The sequence below is a fragment of the Meleagris gallopavo genome, chromosome 8, assembly GCF_000146605.3.
Source record: "Meleagris gallopavo isolate NT-WF06-2002-E0010 breed Aviagen turkey brand Nicholas breeding stock chromosome 8, Turkey_5.1, whole genome shotgun sequence".
Lineage (NCBI taxonomy): Eukaryota > Metazoa > Chordata > Aves > Galliformes > Phasianidae > Meleagris > Meleagris gallopavo.
This window is the reverse complement of record NC_015018.2, coordinates 26,387,146-26,410,658: the sequence shown is the minus strand read 5'-3', so window position 1 is coordinate 26,410,658 and position 23,513 is coordinate 26,387,146. Positions and strand designations below refer to the sequence as shown.

General features: G+C 40.1%; 1 protein-coding gene and 1 long non-coding RNA gene across 6 annotated transcripts in view; one reads left to right on the top strand and one right to left on the bottom strand.

Annotated features, from left to right (window-relative positions):
- Nucleotides 1–12,176, top strand: part of LOC104912028 — a 41,021-nt gene extending 28,845 nt beyond the window's left edge. For all 5 annotated transcript variants that reach the window (XR_002117270.2, XR_794360.3, XR_002117265.2 and 2 more), the window contains exons 9-10: nt 9,517–9,660; nt 10,105–12,176. This is a non-coding gene — a long non-coding RNA (uncharacterized LOC104912028). The remainder of the gene's footprint in view (nt 1–9,516; nt 9,661–10,104) is intronic.
- Nucleotides 157–8,851, bottom strand: TECTB (tectorin beta). Its single transcript, XM_019617820.2, has 11 exons — nt 8,603–8,851; nt 7,643–7,731; nt 5,692–5,882; nt 5,142–5,284; nt 4,983–5,055; nt 3,892–3,995; nt 3,733–3,816; nt 3,417–3,579; nt 1,813–1,882; nt 951–983; nt 157–480 (listed from the first exon to the last, which is right to left on the bottom strand). The coding sequence occupies exons 2-11, from the start codon at nt 7,716–7,718 to the stop codon at nt 428–430; spliced, it is 990 nt and encodes a 329-aa protein (XP_019473365.1). The 5' UTR covers nt 7,719–7,731; nt 8,603–8,851; the 3' UTR covers nt 157–427.
- Nucleotides 12,177–23,513: the final 11,337 nt, after the last annotated feature.

Genomic DNA, 23,513 nt, shown 5'->3' with positions numbered 1-23,513 from the left:
TCAAGCTGAAGTGTTCATGGCCTTGGCAGACCTGAAGGGAAGTCTAATACCACATTGAGGCTGATAAGGAATGGGGATGCTGAAGGGGAAATTTGGCAGTGCAAAGAGTAGAAAGAGTTTGAATATCCTTATGTTCTGTGTAGAAACAAACACTATTGGCATAACAGCTCTGTAAGAGGAGGCATCAGTAAAATACATAGCCATTTTATTTTCCCTAGTTTAAAATGTTTGCATGGATTTGGGAGGGGTAGAGCTGCTCTGGGGCTCTCCAATACTAGAGACACAAGGCTCGTGGAATGGTTTATTTATCTGGTGAAATGGTGCACAGGGATTGCTGGTGACTTTTTCTTCTGTAAAATAAACATCTTTAGTAAAGAAGTCCTGGTCCAGGATTGGGAAATGTTAAGAAACGCAGTTAAGCTGAGTTTTATAATAAAATGGCACAAAAGCCAATCGCGAAGAGTAGGTGGAAGATAACATCTGCAAAAGAAAAAAAAAGACTAAATGTGAGTACTTCACCATCAGCTGCCTTTCATGTTTTCTTCCCACCCCTACCAAAATACTACATTCCCTAATGTAGCTCTATCACTGTACCAGGTTTTGGCAAACAGCTTTGAAAAGGCTTTCAAACCATCTCCAATAGAAATGCTTTCCAAGCATCTCTGTTAACCCAGTGAAGCATGTTTCTTCCTTTTTGGGAAAAGTGTGTGGAAAGAAGAGAAATTACTGTTCAGTATCGGAAGTTACTGATACAATTTCATTGTCTAGGTTGAAGGAAGTGTCTACAGGAGGAAAGCAAAGAGAGATGAGATTTGATTTTGAAATGTTTCCTTCTGTCAAAATCACAAAATTTACTAAATCTTTCTTTGAGCTATGGAGTTTACTTGGACAGAGCCACTCAGGATGCATATTTGGGATTGATATAATCATTGTTGTATTTTGCTGCTTACCTGAGAGCATGTAAAATCTGGATAAACCTTTGTCTGTAAAGTAAAATAAGAGAAAAAGATAACATTTGAATGTCTTGTTTTAAATAGGGCAAAGTGCACTAACGCTCTATAAAAGCAGATAATTTGGCCACACTTGAAAATTCTGGGTATTTTTTCCTCTTGGTTTTACTCTCTGAAGTTATAAAAGGATCCTCTCAGTTCTTTAAGTCTATAAAATTAGTGGTGTTTAACTGGTGCAACCTTCTGATTGTCAATAATGTCACTCCATATGTATCTGTAATTTATGTTGGCTAGCAGGATGGTGTGGATGTGGTTGTGAAACCAGTATGAAGGGCTTTAGTGAAAGCATGATTAGGCATGCCTTGTTCCGAGGACTTGTATCCAAAGCGGGATCTGCAGAACCAAACTAGCTCAGGGAGAAATCCCTGCCGCCAGGAGGCAGCAGCTGGAAGTAAATTATTTTACTTTGTAATGGGAAGGATTGATGGCTGTTCACATTTAGGAGTGACAGGCATGTGGGGTCGATCTGCTGGATTTCTGGTTACTCTGAAGAACCCACTGTAAGTGCAAAGAAAGCCTCAGTGCTGCTTTTCTGTTGCTCTTAAGCCTGGCTTCTCTCCCACTCACATGCCTCCCATCATAGATTGTCTGGGCTGTTGCTGAGGTCAAATTTGGGTTACCAGGATTTACATTGCTAACTTGCTGTGGAAGTGGTTTGGCCACTTATCATTAATGCCAAATGTGTGCATTTACTCACTTTGTAAATGAAGAGACTTTCACTGAGCCAATCTGTCACAACCCCCCAACTTGGAGGTCTGCTGCTTCCCAAAGGGAGCACCACCCCAGGAACCCGGCCACTTACTGCGCACTGAGATCTCCGCCACTAAAACACCTCCAGTTTGTTCCATGCGCTGCTTTCGTTTGTCACACGTCTAAGGGATCAGAGAGAAAGCCATGTATACCCCACAAAATTAATATACGTACGTGTACATCCAAATCCAATTCTCACGTTTCCAACCAAGTAAATGAAATCTGTATCAGTTTTGCTATGGACCATTTTTTATTTTTCTGTAATCACTGGGGTTTTTTGGCGCTCAAGGAGAGCTTTTGCTGTGTATTGGATGAGGACTTTGGTGTGCCTGTATTGTGGCTTTCAGTGGGCTGCTCTTCCCATGCAGCTTCAAACAAGCCTTCTGTCAAGGAGGAAAGGGGTAGCTGAGCTCCATCTATTTAACCTATTAACCTATAACCTCTGTGAAGACTTCTGTTGTTTATTGCTAATTGTAATTATTCTTCATTGGATATGAAGTGGAAGCACCAAATCCCTTCCATTCAGATCATCTTCTATCTAATGTCTCTTGTTACAGCTGACAAGGTCTTTATCAGAGTACTGTGATGTTTTCTTTTCACCCTGATCCGTGACTGGATAAAAAGTTTAAAAAACATTTAAAAACAAAGAACAAAATCTAAGCCCAGATTTTTTTTCTTTTGCCTTTGAAACTTGAAATTTCTAATAATGCATTTTTATCAGACCTGTGGCTTCTGCACGAGCCAGTGCCCCTGTTTAGTGCTGCTACTGGGTAATAGGCTGCTGTCCTACAGTGGCACCAGTACTGAGAAGGGGTTTGGAAAGAATTGTTATGAACAGGAATGATGTTTTCTCTTCTTCAGCAAAAAAAATATTTGTTGTTGATATAAGTGTCTGTGGGCCAAGAGATATTTGGAGCTTTCATTTCAGATGAAATAAAATTCAACTTCATTTTATGGCAATGACATATTCATAGTAAGAGAAGGAATAATGAAGCCCTGACTTCCTGAAGGAGGTAGAAAAAAGTCTTTAAAGAAAGATAGCTTAGTAACCCTTGCATCAGTTGGTGTGATTGGTACATGTTCCTAATGCAACATAGCATGCCTGCATAGGCATACTCCCTCTCATTCTTACCCAAGGCTGCAGAAACCTGCTCTGTGATCCCAGTGTTCCTGTTCCAGTGACTACTTATGTATTTCCTGCAGAGCAGGACAGCTCCAATAGCAGTAACTTGCTGTGGGGTAGCAGAGATGAACTTCCTCCAGGAAGAAGGTCTGGGAGGTTTTATTTGAGCAAAGGCAAGCTTTGAGCTAGGTTGCTCTCAGCATTGAAATATATGGTAAAGTGGCAATGCTCTACTTTCTCCTATTTTTTTCTGGCTTTTGTTTAGCTGTAGCTGTCTGCCAAACAAGAGTGTAGTCTGCAATGTTGACAAAAACTGAGGTTTTAAAACTACATTATTTCTCAATACCTCCAAACAAATTGCTCAACGCTGCAGGCACTGCTCATGGCATGACAGGGATCAGGGTGCACAGCCCACCACTTGGGTTAATGCGTAGTGGTGGCTCTATCTAATGCCTGCTCCTCACCTGGCTTGCCCCTGGATCACCCTCTGTCTGAAATTAGCTCAGCGTATTTCCTTTGGAGGGAGGCCTTACCACTGGGCAGGAGAACTTCTCACTGTCGCAGACGTGCGTCTCGCAGTGCAGCCAGACCTTCGACAGCTTGGGGATGTTTTGGAAGCGGAAGGCATTAAACTGAAACGTCGCACGGTTTGTTTTCCCATTCTCATGGACGACAATGGAGAAGTCGGAGGCACACCTGTATTGTGTGTGGAGAAATGTCAGAGCTTGACTTGTGAATCGTGTCCTGACGTCACAGTCTGGTGAAGGCATTTCCCCAACTTTGGGTCGCTTGCTACTTTTGTGCACTTGGGAAACAGTAGGGCAGCTTCCCAGGCCCAGCAGCACCTACCCCTTGGTGATCAGAGGCCAGTGCACCTGGTAGAAGTACTCTGAGGAGGGTGTTGCCCAGCAGTTGTTGAGAACAACTTTGAACCTGGGAAGGCACAAGCATCAGATCAGCACACAGCATCCCGATTGCCAATTTATTGTCATCCCTTTCTTCACATACCTGTCACTTAAGCCCTTAGCTTCCACGCCAGCAAATATGTCAGAACCAATTTCTGATGTTTCGACGACAAAAGGGGCTTCTTTTATACTTGAAAACTTAGCATTCTTTGAGAAAAAAAAAAAAAGAGGAAAAAGCATCATACGTTACAAGCACCATGCAGAGCAGAGGCACATGGCAACTTTAGACAGCTCTGGAGAGGTGGACTCCAGAAGCCTAGGTACTTATTACCTGAGAGCTCCAAAGTCTGTGTTTAGTAGTAGGACTATTGCAATTTTGGTGATGTTTGGTTCATAATAGTAATAAGTGGCAGAATTTGCTGCTGATTGAGATGTGGGATGTGCGGAATGAGAGCATGAGTGGGAAGTGGGCCTAAGGCTGCTGCCCTTGTGAACCAGAGCTGCTGGGAGAAGTGGGTAGAGAGTGGGGCACTGGAGATGACTGTATGGAGTGGGAATGGGGTTGGTCACATTGAGGGTAATTGAGTGAAGTAGCTGTGCTTTTTCTAGCTGCTTTGGTGCTTTAGAGTGTGCTTTGGTGGGAAAAGATCAGGAGCAGCATGAAGTAGCTGTGGGGAGGTGAGAAATGCTTCAAAAGCTCAGCCTGATATCCAGGGACAGATGCTGGAAGCAAAATTCCAGCAGGATCTTTGGGGAACATGAAATGTCTGCCAGATGAGAGGACAAGGAAGCAGACTGCAGGGGACATACGGATCTTTTCAATTCCTATAGAGACAATGTCATAGTGGCAGTGTCTGTAGGTGCATACTGCTGCTCTTTGAGTGGGACTACCAACAAGTTTTGCTTTTTTCTTTATAAAACTTGTCAGCATGTTAGAAATGTACCAGTCAGCAGAAAAAAGCTGCCTCATGTGGAGGAATTAGACAAACATTTGGCATGTGTCTACTCTGTTCAGTTTAAGTTACATCCCTGTTAATCACTGGAAACAAGGACCTGTACAAACCACGCTGTAATGATCTGCTGAGGGCTGGTATTGTGCTCCCTGACGTGCAGAAGTCAGGAGCAGCAGCCCTTTTTTCTTGCTGAAGTTTGTGGTAAGTGAAGGCAAAAAGCTGAGTGGCAAAGAAGACTTACAGAGTAGAAGTTGAGGGATAACTGACTTTCAAATGAGCCAGAGCTCCCATTCTTCACGTGGACGGTGGCCACCCTAGGGACGTAAAAACCATATAACTCCGTATAAGTGAAACCTGGGGTTTAAAAAGGAGTGAGCCTCACTGCCAGACCAAAACTTACCTTTGGTCGAAGGCAGCCTGGTTCACCAAGTAGTTGGCATTGTACGTGCAGGTGAATGAGTAATTCACAGGCTGGCTCTTCACGATCACTGTGGAGTCATTGGAGACGATGGAGTTGTAGAAGTGATAAACAGGGTTCTTAAACTGTAGGTGGGAAAATAGAAACATGTATGCAACAGTGACTATTTGAGGCAACAGGTGACCTGGCATGTTGAAATATGAGGATTCAACCTCGTGACAAAACAGCATTCCTAAAGAAACATGGTTTTGTAGCTTTTCATATTCTGTGTATGCGTGCAAATGGGTGACAGGCACGCAAGCTAATAACACTAAACCTGCGTATATTTTGCCTGTAGATGCAGAGCATGACTATTTAATTCCTCCTTCTTCTATATCTACAAAAAGACCTGATACCCAAATTGCCCTCTCTTCATCAGTACTTAAAGCCCACTGGAACCAAAAGAGCTCTTTCAAGTGAATCCATCCAATTCCTGAACCCAGCTCAGGCTGAGCTGTGTTACCTGTCAGAAACATTGGTCTGACAGTCTTACCTCTGACTGGGTCCCACAGTATGATTTGTTTTTAGGTGACAGGTCTGGGATTGTGAACTGGTAGTATCCTGAATCGTGGATCCCATTGTAACAAATGCCTCCAAGTGCCAGCTGATTGACCTCCCATCCATAAGGACACTCCGGAATTTTTGTAATGATGGTTCTAGGATAGCAGTATACCAGAATTACATCTGAAAGGAAAACAGTATGCCTAGAGTAACATTCAGGAGTGCCTTTTTTTCAAAAAGACAAGTCTTCACATCTGCTTTTCATGGGGATTTAAATCCTGTGGGTGGGAACATCTGCTGAAAGGTCCCCTAATGTTAGCAGCAGGGGAATGGGAACAGTGTGTGCTACGCAGAACTGACCTCAGGGTTGTTAAATTCTGTCCTCCCTGAATGAATTTTGTCCTTGCTTTCTAATCAACACAAAACTTCATGCACATTTTTAATCTTTCTGGAGCAGCTGATTAAGGAACAAAGACGCTGAGGTGAAGAACTGGTGCACTGAAGTGTTTGCAGCACAGAGCTGCGGAGCTGGCTGCTGTTGGTAGAATGACATTGGCACTGCAAAAATAATATCAGCAAAGTTGTTTGTTAGGCTGCAATAGATTTGCATCTTTTTGTAGCAGTGTTTGATCTGGAGGGGCCAGTGCACACAAGTTTTACAATTTCCATGTTAAAAGCTAAGATCCAAAAATGAACCTATCTCTGTTAGCAGTGTTTGTAAAGTAAATCAACTCAGAAGCCTAGCCCTGTTAACAGTGATAGCTAATTGCACTGCAATTTGTTTCCTTGAGTGGTTACTGCTAGAGCAACAAGAAATATTGAACATCACAACTGAGACTAATTGCTTTGTCATGTCAGAAGATTTGAGCCTTTTTCAAAGAGAATCAGGCAGTGTGAATTTTAGGATGTGATGTGAATTCAAATGAAAAACTGACTAAACACTACTGAACTGAAAATTGGGAAAGAATGCCAATTACTGCCTTAAAAAACACTCTACCCAGAACTACTTGTCTATTTTAAAACTTCCAACACTCTCATCTTTACGATAAAAGCCTGATTCTTCAGCCTTCCTGTGCTTGCAGGAGTTTGGGAAATATGCAGGAGTTGGGGGAATTTATGTGGGGAACATAACATAGGGACCTTACTAGCTTATTTCTTTCAAATCAGCAAATGCAGACTTGTTCTGCTTGTGTTGGAGGTCAGAGATGGTGACTTCACAACTGTGGGAAGGTCCTCAGCTCTGAGAAACTCCTTGTGCAAGAGAGGGCCAAAAACTTAAAATTTACCATGAAGTTACTGGCAGTAGCATACACTGGTCTATTATTTTATGCACACGTGCCACACACATTCAATGCAAAGACTCTCTATTGAGGCATATTCCAACATGTTCCTAAAGTATGTGTCTTAATTTTAGTGAATTCTACACTGAAGGTTTGTCTGGCACCAGATCATTTGAGCATCTAGGTAGAAATCAGAGTGTAATTAGGGCCTCAGCTTCAATGATGATCATTATGTTTTTAAATATAGCAGTGGTGTTCAGAAGCTCAGCCCAGCTCACTCACTCAGCACCAGTCATCAGACTGCAGTGAGGAAGGCTAAAGCCCAGCTCAGGCAGCAGAGATCAGCAGCACTAACCATGGCTATTTCAGCCAATTTCTAATTGCTGCTCTTTTATTTGCCTTCTTACATCTCAATTCTATTCACGCTTAACTTTATTGCATGTGGTTATTGCAGAATTAAGCATCCTAATTCTGTAGGGAGGTACGACCTTAGTAGTGCATGCTTTACTATGCTAGCTAGAAATAAATCTATAAAAGAAATATGAGGGTTAACTCTCCAGAACCTACAGTTTAACTCTCTGAAGAAAACCAGCTTCAAATGGAAAACAACACTTTAGCAGATAAAATACAAGAAAAGAGCATAGGAAACTTGAGTAATTCTACCTGCTTTGTTTGGAGTGCAGGGCCCCGCAAAAGCTTCAGCCAAGATGACCATCAGATAAATAGTAACAGCCACCATTTCTTGCAATGACCTGAGGACACAGGGAAAAAAGCTGAATTTGTCTTCTCAACTGGAAGACATGAAACTGTTAAACTGGCTACTATTTAAACTTGTCAGTCTTGCAGAGAGAGAAATAAATAAGATTGCTGATATTGTCACCCAATTTCATTGCATCAAAAAGACGTGTATTTCCAAGACCACTATTATTGATGGATCACTACTGTGACAGTTCTACTATTTCAGTTTAGTGCTGATTTAAAGTTATTCTAGGATATTTTTATTCTTTTAAAGAGTCTAAAGCTGAAACATTAGTATAACTAAAGGAAATTGAAACAATGGGAGATGAAAAAAGAGAGAATAAAAATTACTAGAAGAGATACTATGCAACTAATATACATACTGTGCTTAATAATGTAATGCAAAAATTATTCTGTGTTGATGTCTACCCTGATGTATATAATCTTAACTTCTTGTAGGTTTTTTTGTTTGTTTGTTTGTTTTTTTAGTTGTTTCAATTTCTGTTCTGAAAACTGTAAGTTTAGCAGTAATTATCCTTTGTGGCTGTAGTTTCCATCTCCACTGCAGGCCTCAAACCTGCCAGCTGCTTCCTGCAGGCAGAAACACACTTCGGCACAGAGCACCCTGTGGGGCTGGGACTGCTGTGCTCCCATTTTGCCCTCATATCTGTATTACTGAGCACAGTATCAGAATTAAGTAATATAACATAGGTAAAGAAGAAAGTCTTGCCCACTAAGTATTCCCAAGAAAAGAAATCGATTTCAGCATTTTCACTCATCCTCTTTCTAAATACATTTATAAAAAGCACACACACGACATTTCAGTGGCAACCCCTTCTAATTATAATCCTATGCTTTCTGCTGTAAATGAAGTATAATACCTACAAGAGAGGAGAGGATTAAGTATTTCAGATTTTCATTGCGGTCTTATTCCAGTAGCTGCGTTGCCGGCTCTTCCCAAGATGTCCTCTTTCAAATGAACCCAGCTGGTGTTATCTCCGCTTTATATAAGCAATCTTGTAAAAGGAGCCCATCTCTGGTTAAATCTCAGCCCGCCAGTATTGTCCACTGTGGGAGAAAAAAAAAGTTATAGAAAAGCAATTCCCTTCCCTTAGATGGGACTGTGTTGCTGCTATTTGATTTTTTAAGTCTGTAGTGGTTTTTTGTTTTTTTTTTTTAACTAGATCTTGGAAATAACTGGACAGAAGCTTGCTGAAGGTGTATGACTGACATAATTTCTCTCTTTTCCAAGTTTCTTAGGAAACTGTAGAATTTTTGCAGTGACAAAATCACAGCTGTCTTATAGAACTCAGTGAAAAGATTTTTATAGGAATTAGATGTCTGTCTTAAAATGAGTTATTGACAAGGTCAATGCTTTGTGCCATGCAGATGGAAAGAAGTAATTTCAGCATCATATACCACCTTTGGAATTATCTCATATGCTTATTTTTCCTGAAAGCTCACAGCTGAGTCTAGGTGGGATCTTTCATATTTCTATTGTACTATATAACTGCACCACAAAATACTGAGTGAGTATAGGACTGTAAAATATGCGCTAAATATCACACTATGTAAGTGTATATTTATCACACTTCTATATTAAACATCACATTATTTTACAGTGTAAAATTTACCATTGTATGGAGCATTCAAATCAGTTTGCCTTTACTATGACACACGCCCTGTGTTTGCCACATGACAGTCATAGTAGATTTTTCATGTGACCCATAGCATCCTGTTTGTCCTGTGTGGTGACAGACCTAGGAAAAGGACTTGAGTGTGATGCTGCTGTTTTGCAGAACTAAAGAAAAATGACAAGTTGTAAAAATGACAAGCGATGGATCCAGTTCTGTGGCTCCTCCGATCTGAGTTTGGTGGCCCCTTCTGTGCAGTTTTCCATTTGGGAAGAGCTGAATTCCGCCTCATTTCTGGCAGAATTTAATGTGAGTCTTCTTCTTCCAAGTGGCTTTTGGGTTAGGGGGGTCATGGAGTAGAAAGGTTTTTTGCAGGAAGGAGTAGAACAGAAGAGCACAGCAGCTCTGATCTTAAACTGAAATACTGGACAATGTGGGTTCAGTTCTCCTGTGGGTGCTCCATGTAGAAAAGAACCAGTGAGGTGTTTGGGCTCACCTTCACGAGAGCATTCACTGCCCTAAATCCAGACCACAAGGAGTCTTAGCTAATGCCCTGGACCTTGCAAGCATGGCTATAGATACAGTGCATTGTAAGGGATGCTAATTCTTGCCCAGCAGTGATGGTGTGAAGGTGAATCTATAAAGATGTGAAAATATTAATACATAATTAGAGTGACTTCTAATTCTTGCAAACTGATTCAAAGCCCTAAAGAAAGTTTAAAAAGCCTGTAAAAAGTCTATTTTTTGTTTCAGATAATGAACTTAACGTGGATCTGAAGCATCAGAAGGATTGCATCTTGTTAAATAGGCTGCTCCCACTGTTCTTGTGGGTCAGGTTCCACAAGCCATCACATACCGGTTTAATGAGATTACTTAAAGAGGTACAAACGGATAAACACTCTTGGTTAGAGTTTGTTTTTATTTTAATTGAATTAAAGAATAATCCACTGAACAAGAACAGAAGCTCAGAAATTGTTTGGTTTACTTTAGCTAGGGATTATTCTTATTAGGAATTCTAAAATAAGGGAAAATTAATTCAATATATCTGTTTTATAGTCTCACCCCCTTTCTGCAGGCACCGAAGCCCAAATTCGATTTCTAACTCCCAGCTCTGGCTGAATATAGACAGTGTAAATGTTCTTTTTTTTTTTTGTATGTGTGTGTGTACCTGTGCATTTGGATTAAAACTAGAAACTGGGAGCTGTTAAAGCATCTTGAACCACTCTGCTAGCAAGCCTTCACAGGCCAGGAACAAGGCAAAGGTTTACTTAAAAATGTTCATGAGAAGGGCTTCATATGCAAACTGATTCTTCATGCTCAGGAGATCAGCTTCAGCCTTGGGGTTGGATTGGGTCTTTTGGGTCTTGCAGGACTAATTTGGAGCATGAAATATTTGGCTAAACTTGATGATGATTAGTGTAAATATTTTGCTAAAAATGATGCAACTTCATCACAAAGCTAATAGCTGAAATACAGATTGGCTTTGTTATTTTATTATTTTAATCAAATGATGCAATTAAATAATCACTGATGTAATGCCATAGGTTTCAGTGGAATTATTCCAAGCTAGATCCAATCTTGTAATTTTTGAAAGAAAATAAATCTCTCATTATCTTCTCACAGAAAAGCAATCTCTGAGTACATAATACTCCTTTTAGGTGAAAGGTAGAATACAGACTAAAATCTATTAAACGAATTTGGCAAAAGTGCCATCTGGTCTACAGCAATTTACATTTGCATGAGAAAAAAGCACAAAATGTACCTAAACTGAACAGCATTGGATACCTGCTCTGATCAAAGGTGAAGGCTTGAGGAAGGGTTAGATTTCTCTCAGTAATTGAATCACAGAGAAAGGAAAGCCATTAAATTTGCAAAGGAGGCCATTGAGGTTTGTTGCATTTCCCTGACTCTTTCCAAGCCCATTGAATAATCTCAGCAATCTAAGTATCTCTAAAGATTTTGTCAAAGAGCAAATGAAGGCCTTATTGTGAATTTTGCCTACAAGGGCAGCTTGTCTCTTTAGCTTTGTTCCTCTGGTTGTGATTGAAAGCTGTGCAAATATCTACTGTCTGGTTCTTACATGGAGAAATTGAGGTTTTGCTCTTAGAATCTGCAAAGGTTATTGTGACATTCAGTTTTTATTGTTTTGGAAAAGACAGTGAGCTTGAAGAACTCCTTAATTTTATGGAAGGACTTCATAGGGTAATGAGAAGCAGTGGAGGTATTTCACTGACTTTAGGAGGAGTGAAACCTGATGACATTTGTCTAGAAGTTGCCATGTGCTATAGAAGTGCCATAGTGTTTCCAATCATGCACCGAAATCTGGCATTCTTACTTGCATCTGATATAAGGGGTGCCTTTACAATTCAAGTGTGGAGATGTGCTTACTGGGTCCAGAAGCACAGGGGCTGTATTTGTACTGTGCTTGATATGACTTAAAGGGTTCTGTTATGGAATCACACAACTGAGTTGCTACAGTCATGCTGTTCTGGATCCTAAGTCTAGAGTGGGCTGTGCTTTGCAGACTTGTTACCTTGACTTGTAAGTACCTTATGGATTTCAGCATTGTTTTCCATTTTATAGAATAAATACCTGCCCAGTAGTTAGTCATTTGTGGCATGTGGCTGGTCACTCATTTCAGCACATGATGTTTGAGCCTTAACGAGCAGATGATAGAACTGTGCTCACACATAACAGAGCACCTGGCACCCGTCTGTACCCAATAGCCATAAGTCCTCAGGTAGCTCACATTCTTCAATAACTGCCCCAAATCAAACCAGAAGCATGAGAAGTCAGAGGAAAACATAACTGTGGGAGAAAGAGACATAAAAATCAGAAATACGGTTTTGGAGCACTGGAAGTGATGGGCTCCTGCTCTAAATTGCCTTGTGTATCACAGGCAATTCACTGCGTAGGTATAACTACGCAGTGCTGATTCATAACTTCTGAGCTATCATCTGCAGCCGCATGCTTAGCGAGCAGCACTGCTGCTGGGACATGCACCACGTGGGGTGTGGCTGAGCATACACTCAGCTGAAGAACCATTCCCTTCACATTTCTGCTGTCCAATGCATTCCCACTGATGTTCACAACAGGAAATCTTACAGCTTGCAGAAGTTGAGGAAATAATCGTGTATATTTGAATGCTTGTTGCTGTTTAGCTTTGCCAGCGAATTCAAAGTAATATTCTTCAGAAGCTCGTCCATCTAAGTTTTCCCTGGAATTCTCTACTGTTGGAAAAAATCACTGATTTCCAGCTGAGTTTCCTTCACGCCAAAACACTTCAGGTAAGTGTTTTGTTTTACCTATTTCCTTATAGGCTGTCCCAGAGCCAACTATTTGCTCAGATTAAGGGCTTTGGGCTTGATTTAATGAGGGCATGAGACATGCAAAGCAGATCATGTGAGACTGCAACTGATGACTTACACTGGTCACATGAGACCACAACCATCCTTGGACTGCTTGCTTCTTCTGGAGATGCCTAAACTTGCAAGATGCTTGATTCACTTGCTTTAACCAGGCATGCAGTGCATTCATTGGAGCTGTAAGGAGGCCAAAATATCTGCAACTGTGCTGCAGGACCTGTAGGAGACTCGTGATCTTTTGGAGCAGGACCTGGAGGATACTCAAGGGCATTTCCAATGGGGCTGAATGTTGTGTGAGGGCATCCGGATTGAGATTTAGGCATGTTGCTCTGCTTGGCTTCATGTTTATTTTTTGTCTGCCTTGGAAGCTGAAGGACCCTGCATGCTCTCCTGTACGCATGCCTGATCTTGCTCTAATTGGCACAGTGCTCTCAGCATTTTGATTGAGTGGCCAAAGCTAACTCCTACGTGGAGGTCAGGGCACTTCAGGCAAAAAACAGCTTTAAACTCGATGGGCTGGAAGTGCAAGGACTCTAATTACCAGGCCTGTCTTCTCCTGCGATGCTGTAAAGAAAGAGTGGCTTTGGCTTCTGGACTCAGCTGTAATTGGTGCTGCTGTGTCTCTCTGTATATGCCAGAGCAGAACTGCAGGGATTTTCTGTTGAGCGTAAGGCTTTTTCAGAGGAATAATGTTGTTTGGGGATTAGCATTCTGGAATCACCTGAATTTGGCCTGCATGGCTTTTGAAGTGTCTAAGTGCTTTTTTGGATCTCAACCCTGCCATGCTGTATAACACCTTGTAAGCCTTTCAGCTCATGTTATCTCAACAACAGGTCTTGATCTCTACTTGGTGTTGGAGGTGGGGGAGGGTTTTTAGTGGAAGGTGAGAAAGAAGGTAGAATGGACTCTTTGTGTCATTCATTTGTTTAATTTTCTCAGGTTGGCAGTGTGCTCTGACACAGTAACCGTTGCTCCTTCTGTTCCAGTAGTACTTTTCTTTTTTTCCTGGACACCAGTGCTGGGAGGGTTGCAGCAGTATCATGTCTCTGAGCATGGGCTGGGTTACAACGCTGCAGCTTTGAGACACTCCATTAGTAGTAGCTGTCTGTTCTTCTGACTCTATGATGGCCATAAATAATGCTGCTCACCATGTCTAAGCACTTTGCTATAGAAGGACTGAAAAACAGTGAAGAATTAAAGAAAATGTTACAGACAAATCAACCCTAACTTGAAAGCATCTATGTCCACTCAGGCCTCGAATCCTTCCCCCTGCAATACCTCAAACTGTAACTGAGCTGCAGGGACTACCTCCAGCTTCCTGCAGTGGTCTCAGCCAGCTGAGTTACAAAGCCGCTTGGTGGGATCTGGATATGATTGCATACATAAAGGACGAGCAAAAATTGGGTTCTAGAAATGGGTTAGCACTATGCATGTGGCCCACATAGTCTGACTAGAAAGCTACCTTTACACTTTTAGTGCCTTTTACTCTCATTTATTCCTACAGTTTCTGAGCCTGTGTGCTTTCTAAATCCCAGCTGCAACCTAAAACTACGAGTTTTCATCATCCTCACCAACAGGAACTCTTAAAACAAGAGCACAAATAGCATGTTTACAATTATCATGTGATTTTTCCTTTGAGGATGACCATTCATATGTATAGAAATATGGACTGTCCACGTAATCTGTTCACCACATTTCCTATCCTTTGAAGTATTAAGATTCAGACATTTTCTATAGGAATTAGCCTTTCTCTATCTGTAGTGCTGCCCTCTCAAATCCAACACAAAACCTCTGCTCTTCTCTCAATAACAGCAGCTGATTAGAATCACAGTTCTGGTTTCCTGAGCTACAAAATCCTGCTAGTTTGTTCTTAGACCTACTTTTTTTATCACATTGTATCCATTATAATAGCATTGTCCCCATTTTTAAGAGCTTGTGATTTTTCAGGAGGCTGATAGCATCATGCTTGGAGACAGTCTCTCTTATAAGGAATTATAAGGTTTCTTATGTGGCTTTAAGAGTGATATTATCAAAATTACCTGTATTAATTAGCTTGTGCTGTACTAGTAAAGTGATCATAATACTGCTTATCATGAACATAGTACCATTATCTCTATTTGCAGATAGGACTGAGCTACAGAAAGGCAATGCCCAGTGTAGGGCTCTTGATCAGGCCATACTGCTTTTATTTTCCCCCTGATGTTCAAACTGTAAGTAGCTTGGAGAAGGAGCTAGCCAAGCAAGCTGGTTGGATAAGAAATGCCTTCTGTGAAGCTGCAGGAATCTTGCCTTGACTATTAGGCCATGACATCTAGAACACAGGGCTCTTAACTTATCTCAAAAGCTATTTTGCCACCTATAGAACCAAATTCCCCTTCTTGCCACTTTACTATTCAAACTGGGACTTAAAGCTTTTTAATGGTGACTTGATGAGTTACATTCTGTTGTTAGCTGAGTGTCCCGGTGGATTTGCCCCCTCAGATACCATAAGGAAAGTTCTTCCCAATTTGACAAGAGATAGTCTTTAATGCATTCAGCCTCCAAATAGGATGCTTTCTGGGATTTCCTGTTGATAACAGACCAGATTTCAGACCACATATAAGATATAATTTTCTTGAAATTGCACCCAACACGTTTATGATGATATGCATTGAGATGTTTTCTCCCATTCATCATGCTGTACAATAGTAGAGAGATGTTACTGTCTCTTTGTGATGAGGATGAAGCAGAGCAATAGTCTAGAGACTTGAGGCACTCAGGTTGGAATTCATGTGTTTTTTCTTTATGGTAAACTAACTGACTGCTTAAAGTTAGGATTTTGAGGAGGATCATTGAAATACCAAATGCAAGAGATGATTTTATTGCTACCCACATAAAACTCTTCAGAGATTTTCACAGATTTCCTCTGATAGCCAAGATTGATAAAGATGTCACCTTTTCTTTTTTCCTAATGGACTATAGCTGGTGTTGCTGTGACTCATTGAAAATGAATTAGATTTAGAAAATTGATTAGAATTGATTAGAAAAATCAATTAGAAAATCAATTAGTATGATGATCTTAAGTGTATTATCCACTAGCTTTTCAAATAATTATTTCAGTCTTCTAGTGTGGTTCATGGAATGATTAACACAATTGGGTGAATTATGCATTCAACAGAAAGACATATTTCAATCCAAGCTAGTTGAACAGAGCACTGTGGTGATCTGCAAAATGTTTACACTTACAACACACCAGAGACATTCAAGTAATAGTTCCTACAAATTGTTCCAGTAAACATGACACTAAAGTTCTCTTCTATGAGAATCCCTCACGAATATAATAATCCGATTCCTTCCAAGGGGTTCATAGAGTTGCACTCCTCCAAGTACTGACTTCTCCAGGACAGGTTGTGCTGAAAACTCCATGTTTATTAGGCTGCTAATGTCGCAGGAGCATCTGCTGTTGGTTGTTTATTCTAGGATTAGCTAAAATTAGAAGTTGACCCGGTGTTCCTGGGCTAACTTAAAGGCCAAAATACAGTTTACTTATTCTGTTCATTTTTCTGTAAAAAATGTGGTCTTTAAAGTCAAAGCTAAGAAGATATCTTTCTCGAGTCAGGTCTTAAATGATCTTGAAATGAAAGTGTCTGGGGCAACTGACATATATGAGCAATAACTCCTGAGCAGTTTCCAAGGTAAGACCTTAACATGCTATGTTTCACACCTGGAGAATATTAAGAATTTTAAAGATCAAGATGTCAAAGCCTTGTTTTAAATGCTTGAAAACAGCTGATAAAGTCAATGAGTGACAACAGGACAAACCCACCATTTGTTGCCTGTACTAAAAGCAAATGAAGTTCAGTAGTTACTCTTTGCATTTTTGAATTATCTTCATATCTGAAAAACACGTGAAAAAAAAAAGGGAATAATGAATCATTTTTAATGTCGAGTGGGGAAGGTCCATTACAGATATTCTAAGTGTCTAAAGTTTAAAATGCTGAAATTAAGATCTTGAAAAAGGATCTGTTGAAGCTTTCCCTTTATTTCAGTTTTTTTTGTTTTCTCAGTGAGCCTCTGTAAAAACATACCAGAATCAATGGTTAATTTTGCAAATGTAAGCTGTTTTCAAACTTCTCTGATACCTCTAGCAGGAAACTCTTTGAAAAATAAAATAATAATGTAGTTGAAGTACCTGAGCCTTATATCTAAGTGTGTGTGTGTGTGTGTGTGTGTTGGGGGGAGTGTAGTATTTTGGCACATGTGAAGTCACAGGTTCATGAATATGAAATGTTGCAAAGACAACATTTTCTATATTTGCAGTGTTCTTTTTTCCAGGTTTTTGGAGACTATTATAGAGATCTAATTCCAGACACCAGTTGGCCAGGAGGTGGTGTTAGTGGTGTACTGTAAACAGACAACATGTAATGGCAAAGCAAAGTGACTAAGTCCTATTAAATCTGGTGAAGGTGTCTCACCCTCACCTGAATGTTGTTCCATCCCTTGAACTTTTCATTGGCCTGTTCTGATTATTTGCATTATCTGTAGAGATGATTATTTAGTGTTGCTGTTTCAACAAAGCAAGCAAGTCACAATATAAAGACAAATGTAATTTCCTTGAATCATTGGGGATACGTTAACTAGTAACGTACATAATTTATTACCTGGTAATTTAAATTAGATTTGATCAAGGCCTTGATCATTCTGGTCATCCAGATCTTTTTGAACATTGGTACTTGTCTGGTCTCCACTTTTTGACTTGCCTACACTAGACTTCTGTGTGAGGTTCTGTTTGTACATCTTCCCTTCCAGCACACACTCACTCTGTGCAGGGTTTCAGCAGTGATTTCCTCTTGCTCTCTTGCCTCTGCTTTTCTCTCTGTAAATTGGCCATCAGTGAAGCCAAGCTCCGCAGCTGGGGAGACATTGGTTGGTATGTAGATGGAGCTATCATGGCTCCTTGGCACCAGACTGTTGCTGGGTATGGGTTTGCACTTTATCAACTATTTTAGTCACTGCCATCTGAAGATGGAAATAAAGGCTCTTGTGTGGTCTGCGTTACTGCACAATCATAGCCAGCCTGGACCCCTTAGTCTTTGTCCAACTATGCTCTCTTGAAGTGAAGGCCGTCTACAGCCCAAGTTTTGCTGCTCAGAAATCATAGGTGCTCAAAGGGGAAAGAAAGTGCACCCTGATATTTCATTATTATGCCTTCATCAGGAAAATTTCCCTGGTGTGGAAGGAGACCTGCGCTGATCTTCCCTGATGCAGACCAGTTCTTGCCTCACATTTTGCACAGGATGCATGAAATGGGGCAGCCCCTCTTGCCCTCTTATCTCTACATCAAAGTTGGGAGCATCCTGACTAGTGGACAAGATAATTCTTCTATGGTGAAATGCCTTTGTAATAGTTTCTTAGTGCTATATATAGCCATGTAATCTACAATAATTATTATCTTTTCTATTTAACATACTGGACAAAGTGTCCTAGGCCTGGGAAAAAAGCCATGAGAGTTAAAGGCCACTGAGATCAATCACACCGATGGTTTATTTATGTGGTTGGCTACTGTGATAGTAACAGCTTTTTCTTCTTAGCCAGTATGCTCTAATTTTGAAAAGACATAGCTATTCTATTAAAATCTTCAACTTTATTGCCCAAAATTTTAATTCTATTGAGACTCAATGCTGAAATATCTTTAAAAAAGAACAAATAAACAAAACCAATAAACAGAAAACTTGATCTAGGTGATTTAGATGGCTAATTCCTATCTTCAAAACAAGTTATTTAGAAATCGAAATGTGATTTTCAGGATTGCAAAACTGATAGTACTCTTGCCATCAGCATTGGAAGCTTCTCCATTTATATTTGCCAAATAAATTTTTGAGTTTCATGGACAACAGCTTTTATTTTTAATCTTTCAGAAAGTACTTTTTTCAGTGGAGCTACTTTGCATGCAGAGAGGCTGCTTTACAATGAGGCTACAGAGCCTGCCATTTATTCTTCAAATTGTTCTTCATCCTGTAAGTACGGAGAGCCTCCAGAATTTCTGAGGTCAATTGCTCTGAAAATACTGGCAGAGAGGGCCATTTTGAAAAGCACTGAATACTCCAAAGGTAACCTACAGCCCTTGTGGTGTTTTAAAATGAGAACTGCTAAGGAAGCAATGTTTTGTTCCATGGGGAAAATATATCCCATGGATACATCAGTATTTTCTAGAGTCATTATTTTAGCTTTCCATCCAAATTCTGCACAGAATGAATGTGGAAATATTACAGTATTCTTTAGGATGGAAATTCTGAATTCTGATCAGTTATGCTTACAAAGCTGGAAGCACTGCTTGTTTTGGAAAAAAAAATCTGTCCCCTTTGTCCCACCCCCAGAAGTCTTTGAAGCAGATATCTTTTATCTCAGGAATTATATAAATTGAAACTTTTACTTTGGAAGGATGGAGGGAAATGTCTGCTTATTCAAGAAATGTATTTTTGAAGACTGGTCTTAAAGATACTGATAAGGCATGAGAACATGAGGGAAATTGTATACAATTAAGTCCAGCAAAGGACACTTAGCATAGAACTGGGTTTGAGAGTATGAGAATATGGGAAAGCAGGAAAAAAAAGCAAGTGTGTTTTGAGTGTGTATATACGGAATCATGAGGAAAACAGTGATAGAAACTCGGGAAATATTTAATCAGTCATTTGACTATGTCTGCAGCTGACGCATGGTAAATAAGTGACTGCTCAAGGTAAGGATGCCAGAACAGGACGGTTTTTAATAGGCTACTGACTTACATTACATAGACCTTGTAGTCTCATGCCTTTTTTAATTATGATGGTAAGCAATTGCTTGGCTTTCATGGCATTGTGTTTTGTTACAATACTTTAAATGAAAACATTATTTTCATCAGGCTGACTTTGAGTTGAGAAATCTCTTGATTATAATTTCATTTGTTACAGGTAGCCAGTGATAACTTCAGGAAATTGCTGTCCTTACTCCTGCTGGGATTTCTGTTGTTATAGTGATAGATGATGTTTTTCAAACATTGTTTTGGAAAAAAATTCTGGGGTTATCATTAATATATAATTATGATAATGAATTGTGATGGCCTCAGTCTGCCTTCCTGTAATGCCAATGGAAGGTCTGTGCATATCCAAAATAAGATAAGAGTCTTTAGGTGTCCTTTACAGTAATTACAGTAATCAGAGACCTGTTAGGATAGCATTATTAGTTTATAGCCTTTGGACTGACTATTTTAATAGTTCATGTGCAAGAACAATACTTCCTCTTATTTTAGTGAGTAAGGACTATTAGAGTTACATAGGAAGAGGATGGCTTGAGCTGGAAAATGAGTGCACCTGTGCCTGTGCAGTGGTGGAAACCATGTCCAGTCATCCAAAAATACCAGCTTCATGGCATGGCAGCATTTGTTTTCTTCCACAGATGTTCTGAATAAACAAAATATTTCTGAGAAGTTGGAAGAAACTCAGGAAATAAAGAATATTTTGCATTAAAGGCCACATGTATTAAACTGTGTAAATGCCTGAGTAACACCATGGTTATGTTTTGCAATCATAACTTCTATCATTTTGTTTTTTTCATTTTGATTTTCTTTGAATTCCCATACTTACTGAACATAACACACAGAGTCCTCTTGTTTGGTTTGGTTTTTTTTGTTTGTTTTTTGGTGGGGTATTTTTTGTGTGTGTGTGTGTGTGTGTTATTATTGGTTTTGTTCCCTTTGTGGAGTGTATGTGTACATATCTACACAAAAAATACATTATAATTTTGGAAGATGGAATGAGTCCATTTTGTTCATTTCCCTCTCATTGATGGTGTAAAAGATTACAGGATTGGCATGAATGCTGCATTTGGCCCTGGTGACATTTCAATCACAGTTAAACAGATTCTGTTGTACAAAATGCAAAGAAAAGGAAAGTACAGAGCCTGGCTTAGAGAAGGGTTTAAGATTTATGTACACATGAAGAATTAGGGTGTCAAAGCATGCTGGATAATTCTGGAATGGCCTGGTAAGCTGCGAGGCAGAACTGAATTCAGCAGTTGCATGCAGATCCTGTCAGCTCCAGAAACTGCAGCTGTAGAAAATTGTAGAAAAGGAATATGGTTTCCTTTAATCATTGTGGAGGGCTCTGAGAGGCAGAGGTGAAGGAGAAACGGACAGGGTGGTCAGTCCAGGCACTAATTAGAGTCAAGGTCTGTTGAGGAAGTTAATGAGTTTCTAAATAGCCAACTAGGAGCCAGAAGGGAGCAGAAAAATAGCCTCTGCATCCTGTTCTTGTTTATGCCCTAAAGTAAGTGAGACCTTTAGGAGAGCTAGACAAAGTAAATACTTGCATCTGATGTGAAAACTTCCTAACACAACATGAAGGAAAATTTAAGCATATTTTTAGTCTGTTGAGATTGGTGATGATTCACATGCGTGCCCCTTGTGCCTTGCTGCAGTGCTCAGGATAGAACAGTTTGACTGCTCTGAGCTGTTCTGGTCTCTCTGACCCTGCATTTGGCTATGCTTCTGAAAGAGTCTGGCATGACTGCTCTTGTTTGCACTTCTCCCCCATCTTTGTATGCCAGATAGCTTTTGCCATCTTCCTGACCTTGCTGGACAAACATTGCACTAACACAGCTTTTGCATAGCATTCATTTGTTTTTGAAAAACATCAAAAGGCAAAAGAAATACAAGCAGGTAAGTGAAGGTAAATGAATTAGAAAAAAAAAATAATAATAAGATTGGGACGTCAAATCAGCACAAACACCAGAAAAACTGCATGAATAGTGCTTGTACGATGCAGGGAAGATACATTGTTCTGAATCAGGACCTAAGTGCATGCCTGCCTGCGTGCGTGTGTTCAGCTGTGGGTGTAAGTACACCCATTAGCTAGGCACCCACCTGCGGATGTCTGAATCAACACTGCAGCAACAGGGAGGATTTACTTACTTGAGTTCTCTGCTTTAGAAAGGTCTGGGCTTTCTGAACCGCTTGCACAGTGGATCTGACTTCATCAGTTTTGTGCCCTGCAGGGCTGTATGCTATTCACATCTAATAGATATGTAATAACGTGCACGGATTAAGAAAAATATTTGATCTGCTATAAGGTTCTCTTTCATTTTCATCACCTTACTGCCTGATGGATCTTCATCAGGAAAGACCAGTGCATTTCTTTCAAGTTTGAAATGTTTGTCATTCCTGTGGTAGCTCAATTCTGACTCATGTCTTCTAATGACCAGAAAAGTAACATTAATATAGCAACAAGCAATTTTAAACCCCAGCATCTATTTGTCCCACACTATCAATTGAGTGTGATTCCAGGCCTATAATTAACTCTGCAGTATTTGGAAGCGTGTTGTATCCACCACCTGCCTTCCTTGTGCTGGATTTCTACTCCCTATATTATTCTTATGGAACTGAACAAGAGTGAAAAACAAGGCTAAAAACGAAGACGTTTCTCTATCAAAATCAAATGCCTTGTGTGATGTGGTTGCTTATCTTCTACTCCTCTTGTTGAAACAACCAACAGTAGTGGCTTAGGTTTTATCATCCTAGAACTGTAGGCATTAACTATTTCCAAACAAATTTGCCCTCCACCTTCTTTCTGGAAAAATTCTCTCCCACCTGTAAAACTGAGATTGATTCATTTGCGGATTATGCTCTGCTGTTATGTAATAGCTGTTTTTAGTCTGAGGATGCTGCTATACTTGTGTCATGTTCATCATCCTCTTGTAAAAATTCTCATTGATAATTTTGGCTCAGAAACTTGGTAAATGGACAGAATGCCTCAGCCCTGGTACCTACACAAACTGGTTATCTGAAAAGGCAGCTGACAGCTGACTGTATGGACTTCCAAATTGTTCCCTTTAAACAGACAAATGAAAGGGAATTACCAATGAGTCATGTGTTATTTGCAGGTTATTGCTATCTAGAACCTGGTGCCAAGGAAACTGATTTATACTCTGTTATTACTGTGTTATTCTTGCCTTGCTTAGCAGACTGATTCCAAACATAAATACACTGAGTAGTCCATGGGTTAGGGTAAAACCAGTTACATTCAGGTATACCCTGATGTACTACCCCTGTCGTGGGAAATCAGAAGTCACACAATGTTTCTCTGGATTTTGTGAATTCTTTGTTGAATTCTTTTGGTAGTATTTTTATGCATTTTTTTTTTTCATTTGTCTGCTTCACGTTTGATGGCAACCTTGAAGGAGTGACTTGAACAGAACGCTTTGGACTCGTTTTGTAACTTGCCATGCTTACGGGGGTCTTTTGTGTATTTTTGAGCTTTGGGTTTATTTGATGGTGGTTTAAACTTTTCAGAGGTCATAATTTCATCTCGACTCTCCCATTAAGATTCAGCAGTTAAGGTATGTTCATTCTTATATTAGCTATGGTTTTTTAAGTTGTAGAAAACAGAATCAGTTATGTTCCATGGCTGAGCCTCTGTGTTATTATATAGAACGTGTTCTCGTTTCTTATGTTCAGCATGAAGGTGCTCTGGGAATATTGTTGTAAGTGAAAGCCACTCTCCAGGCCTGCACATCTAGTTGAATGATTTCTGCAGTGCCTTGGACTTCTAAAGCTCACCTGGTGATTTGTAGAATGGTTTCAGTAAAAGAACTTCGAGGTTCTTCTGATTCAACTTGAGACTGCTCACAATAAATGCCACTGCTGCTTTTATCAATCCTCAGACAGTGCTGGTAGGGTTTGCCATTTAGGAGCAAGTTCTGCCATTTGTTTTACAGAAAAGTAGCCAGCAACTCATGCAGTCTTGCACTCATCAACATCTTTGGCTTTATATTAACTTAAAGACA

Coding starts and splice junctions, on each gene's coding strand:
- TECTB (XM_019617820.2), bottom strand. CDS start 7,718: ATGGTGGCTGTTACTATTTATCTGATGGTCATCTTGGCTGAAGCTTTT. Junction 3,817..3,891: donor GCTAAGGGCTTAAGTGACAG/GTATGTGAAGAA, acceptor GTGCCTTCCCAG/GTTCAAAGTTGTTCTCAACA. Junction 984..1,812: donor GGCGGAGATCTCAGTGCGCA/GTAAGTGGCCGG, acceptor TTTACTTTACAG/ACAAAGGTTTATCCAGATTT.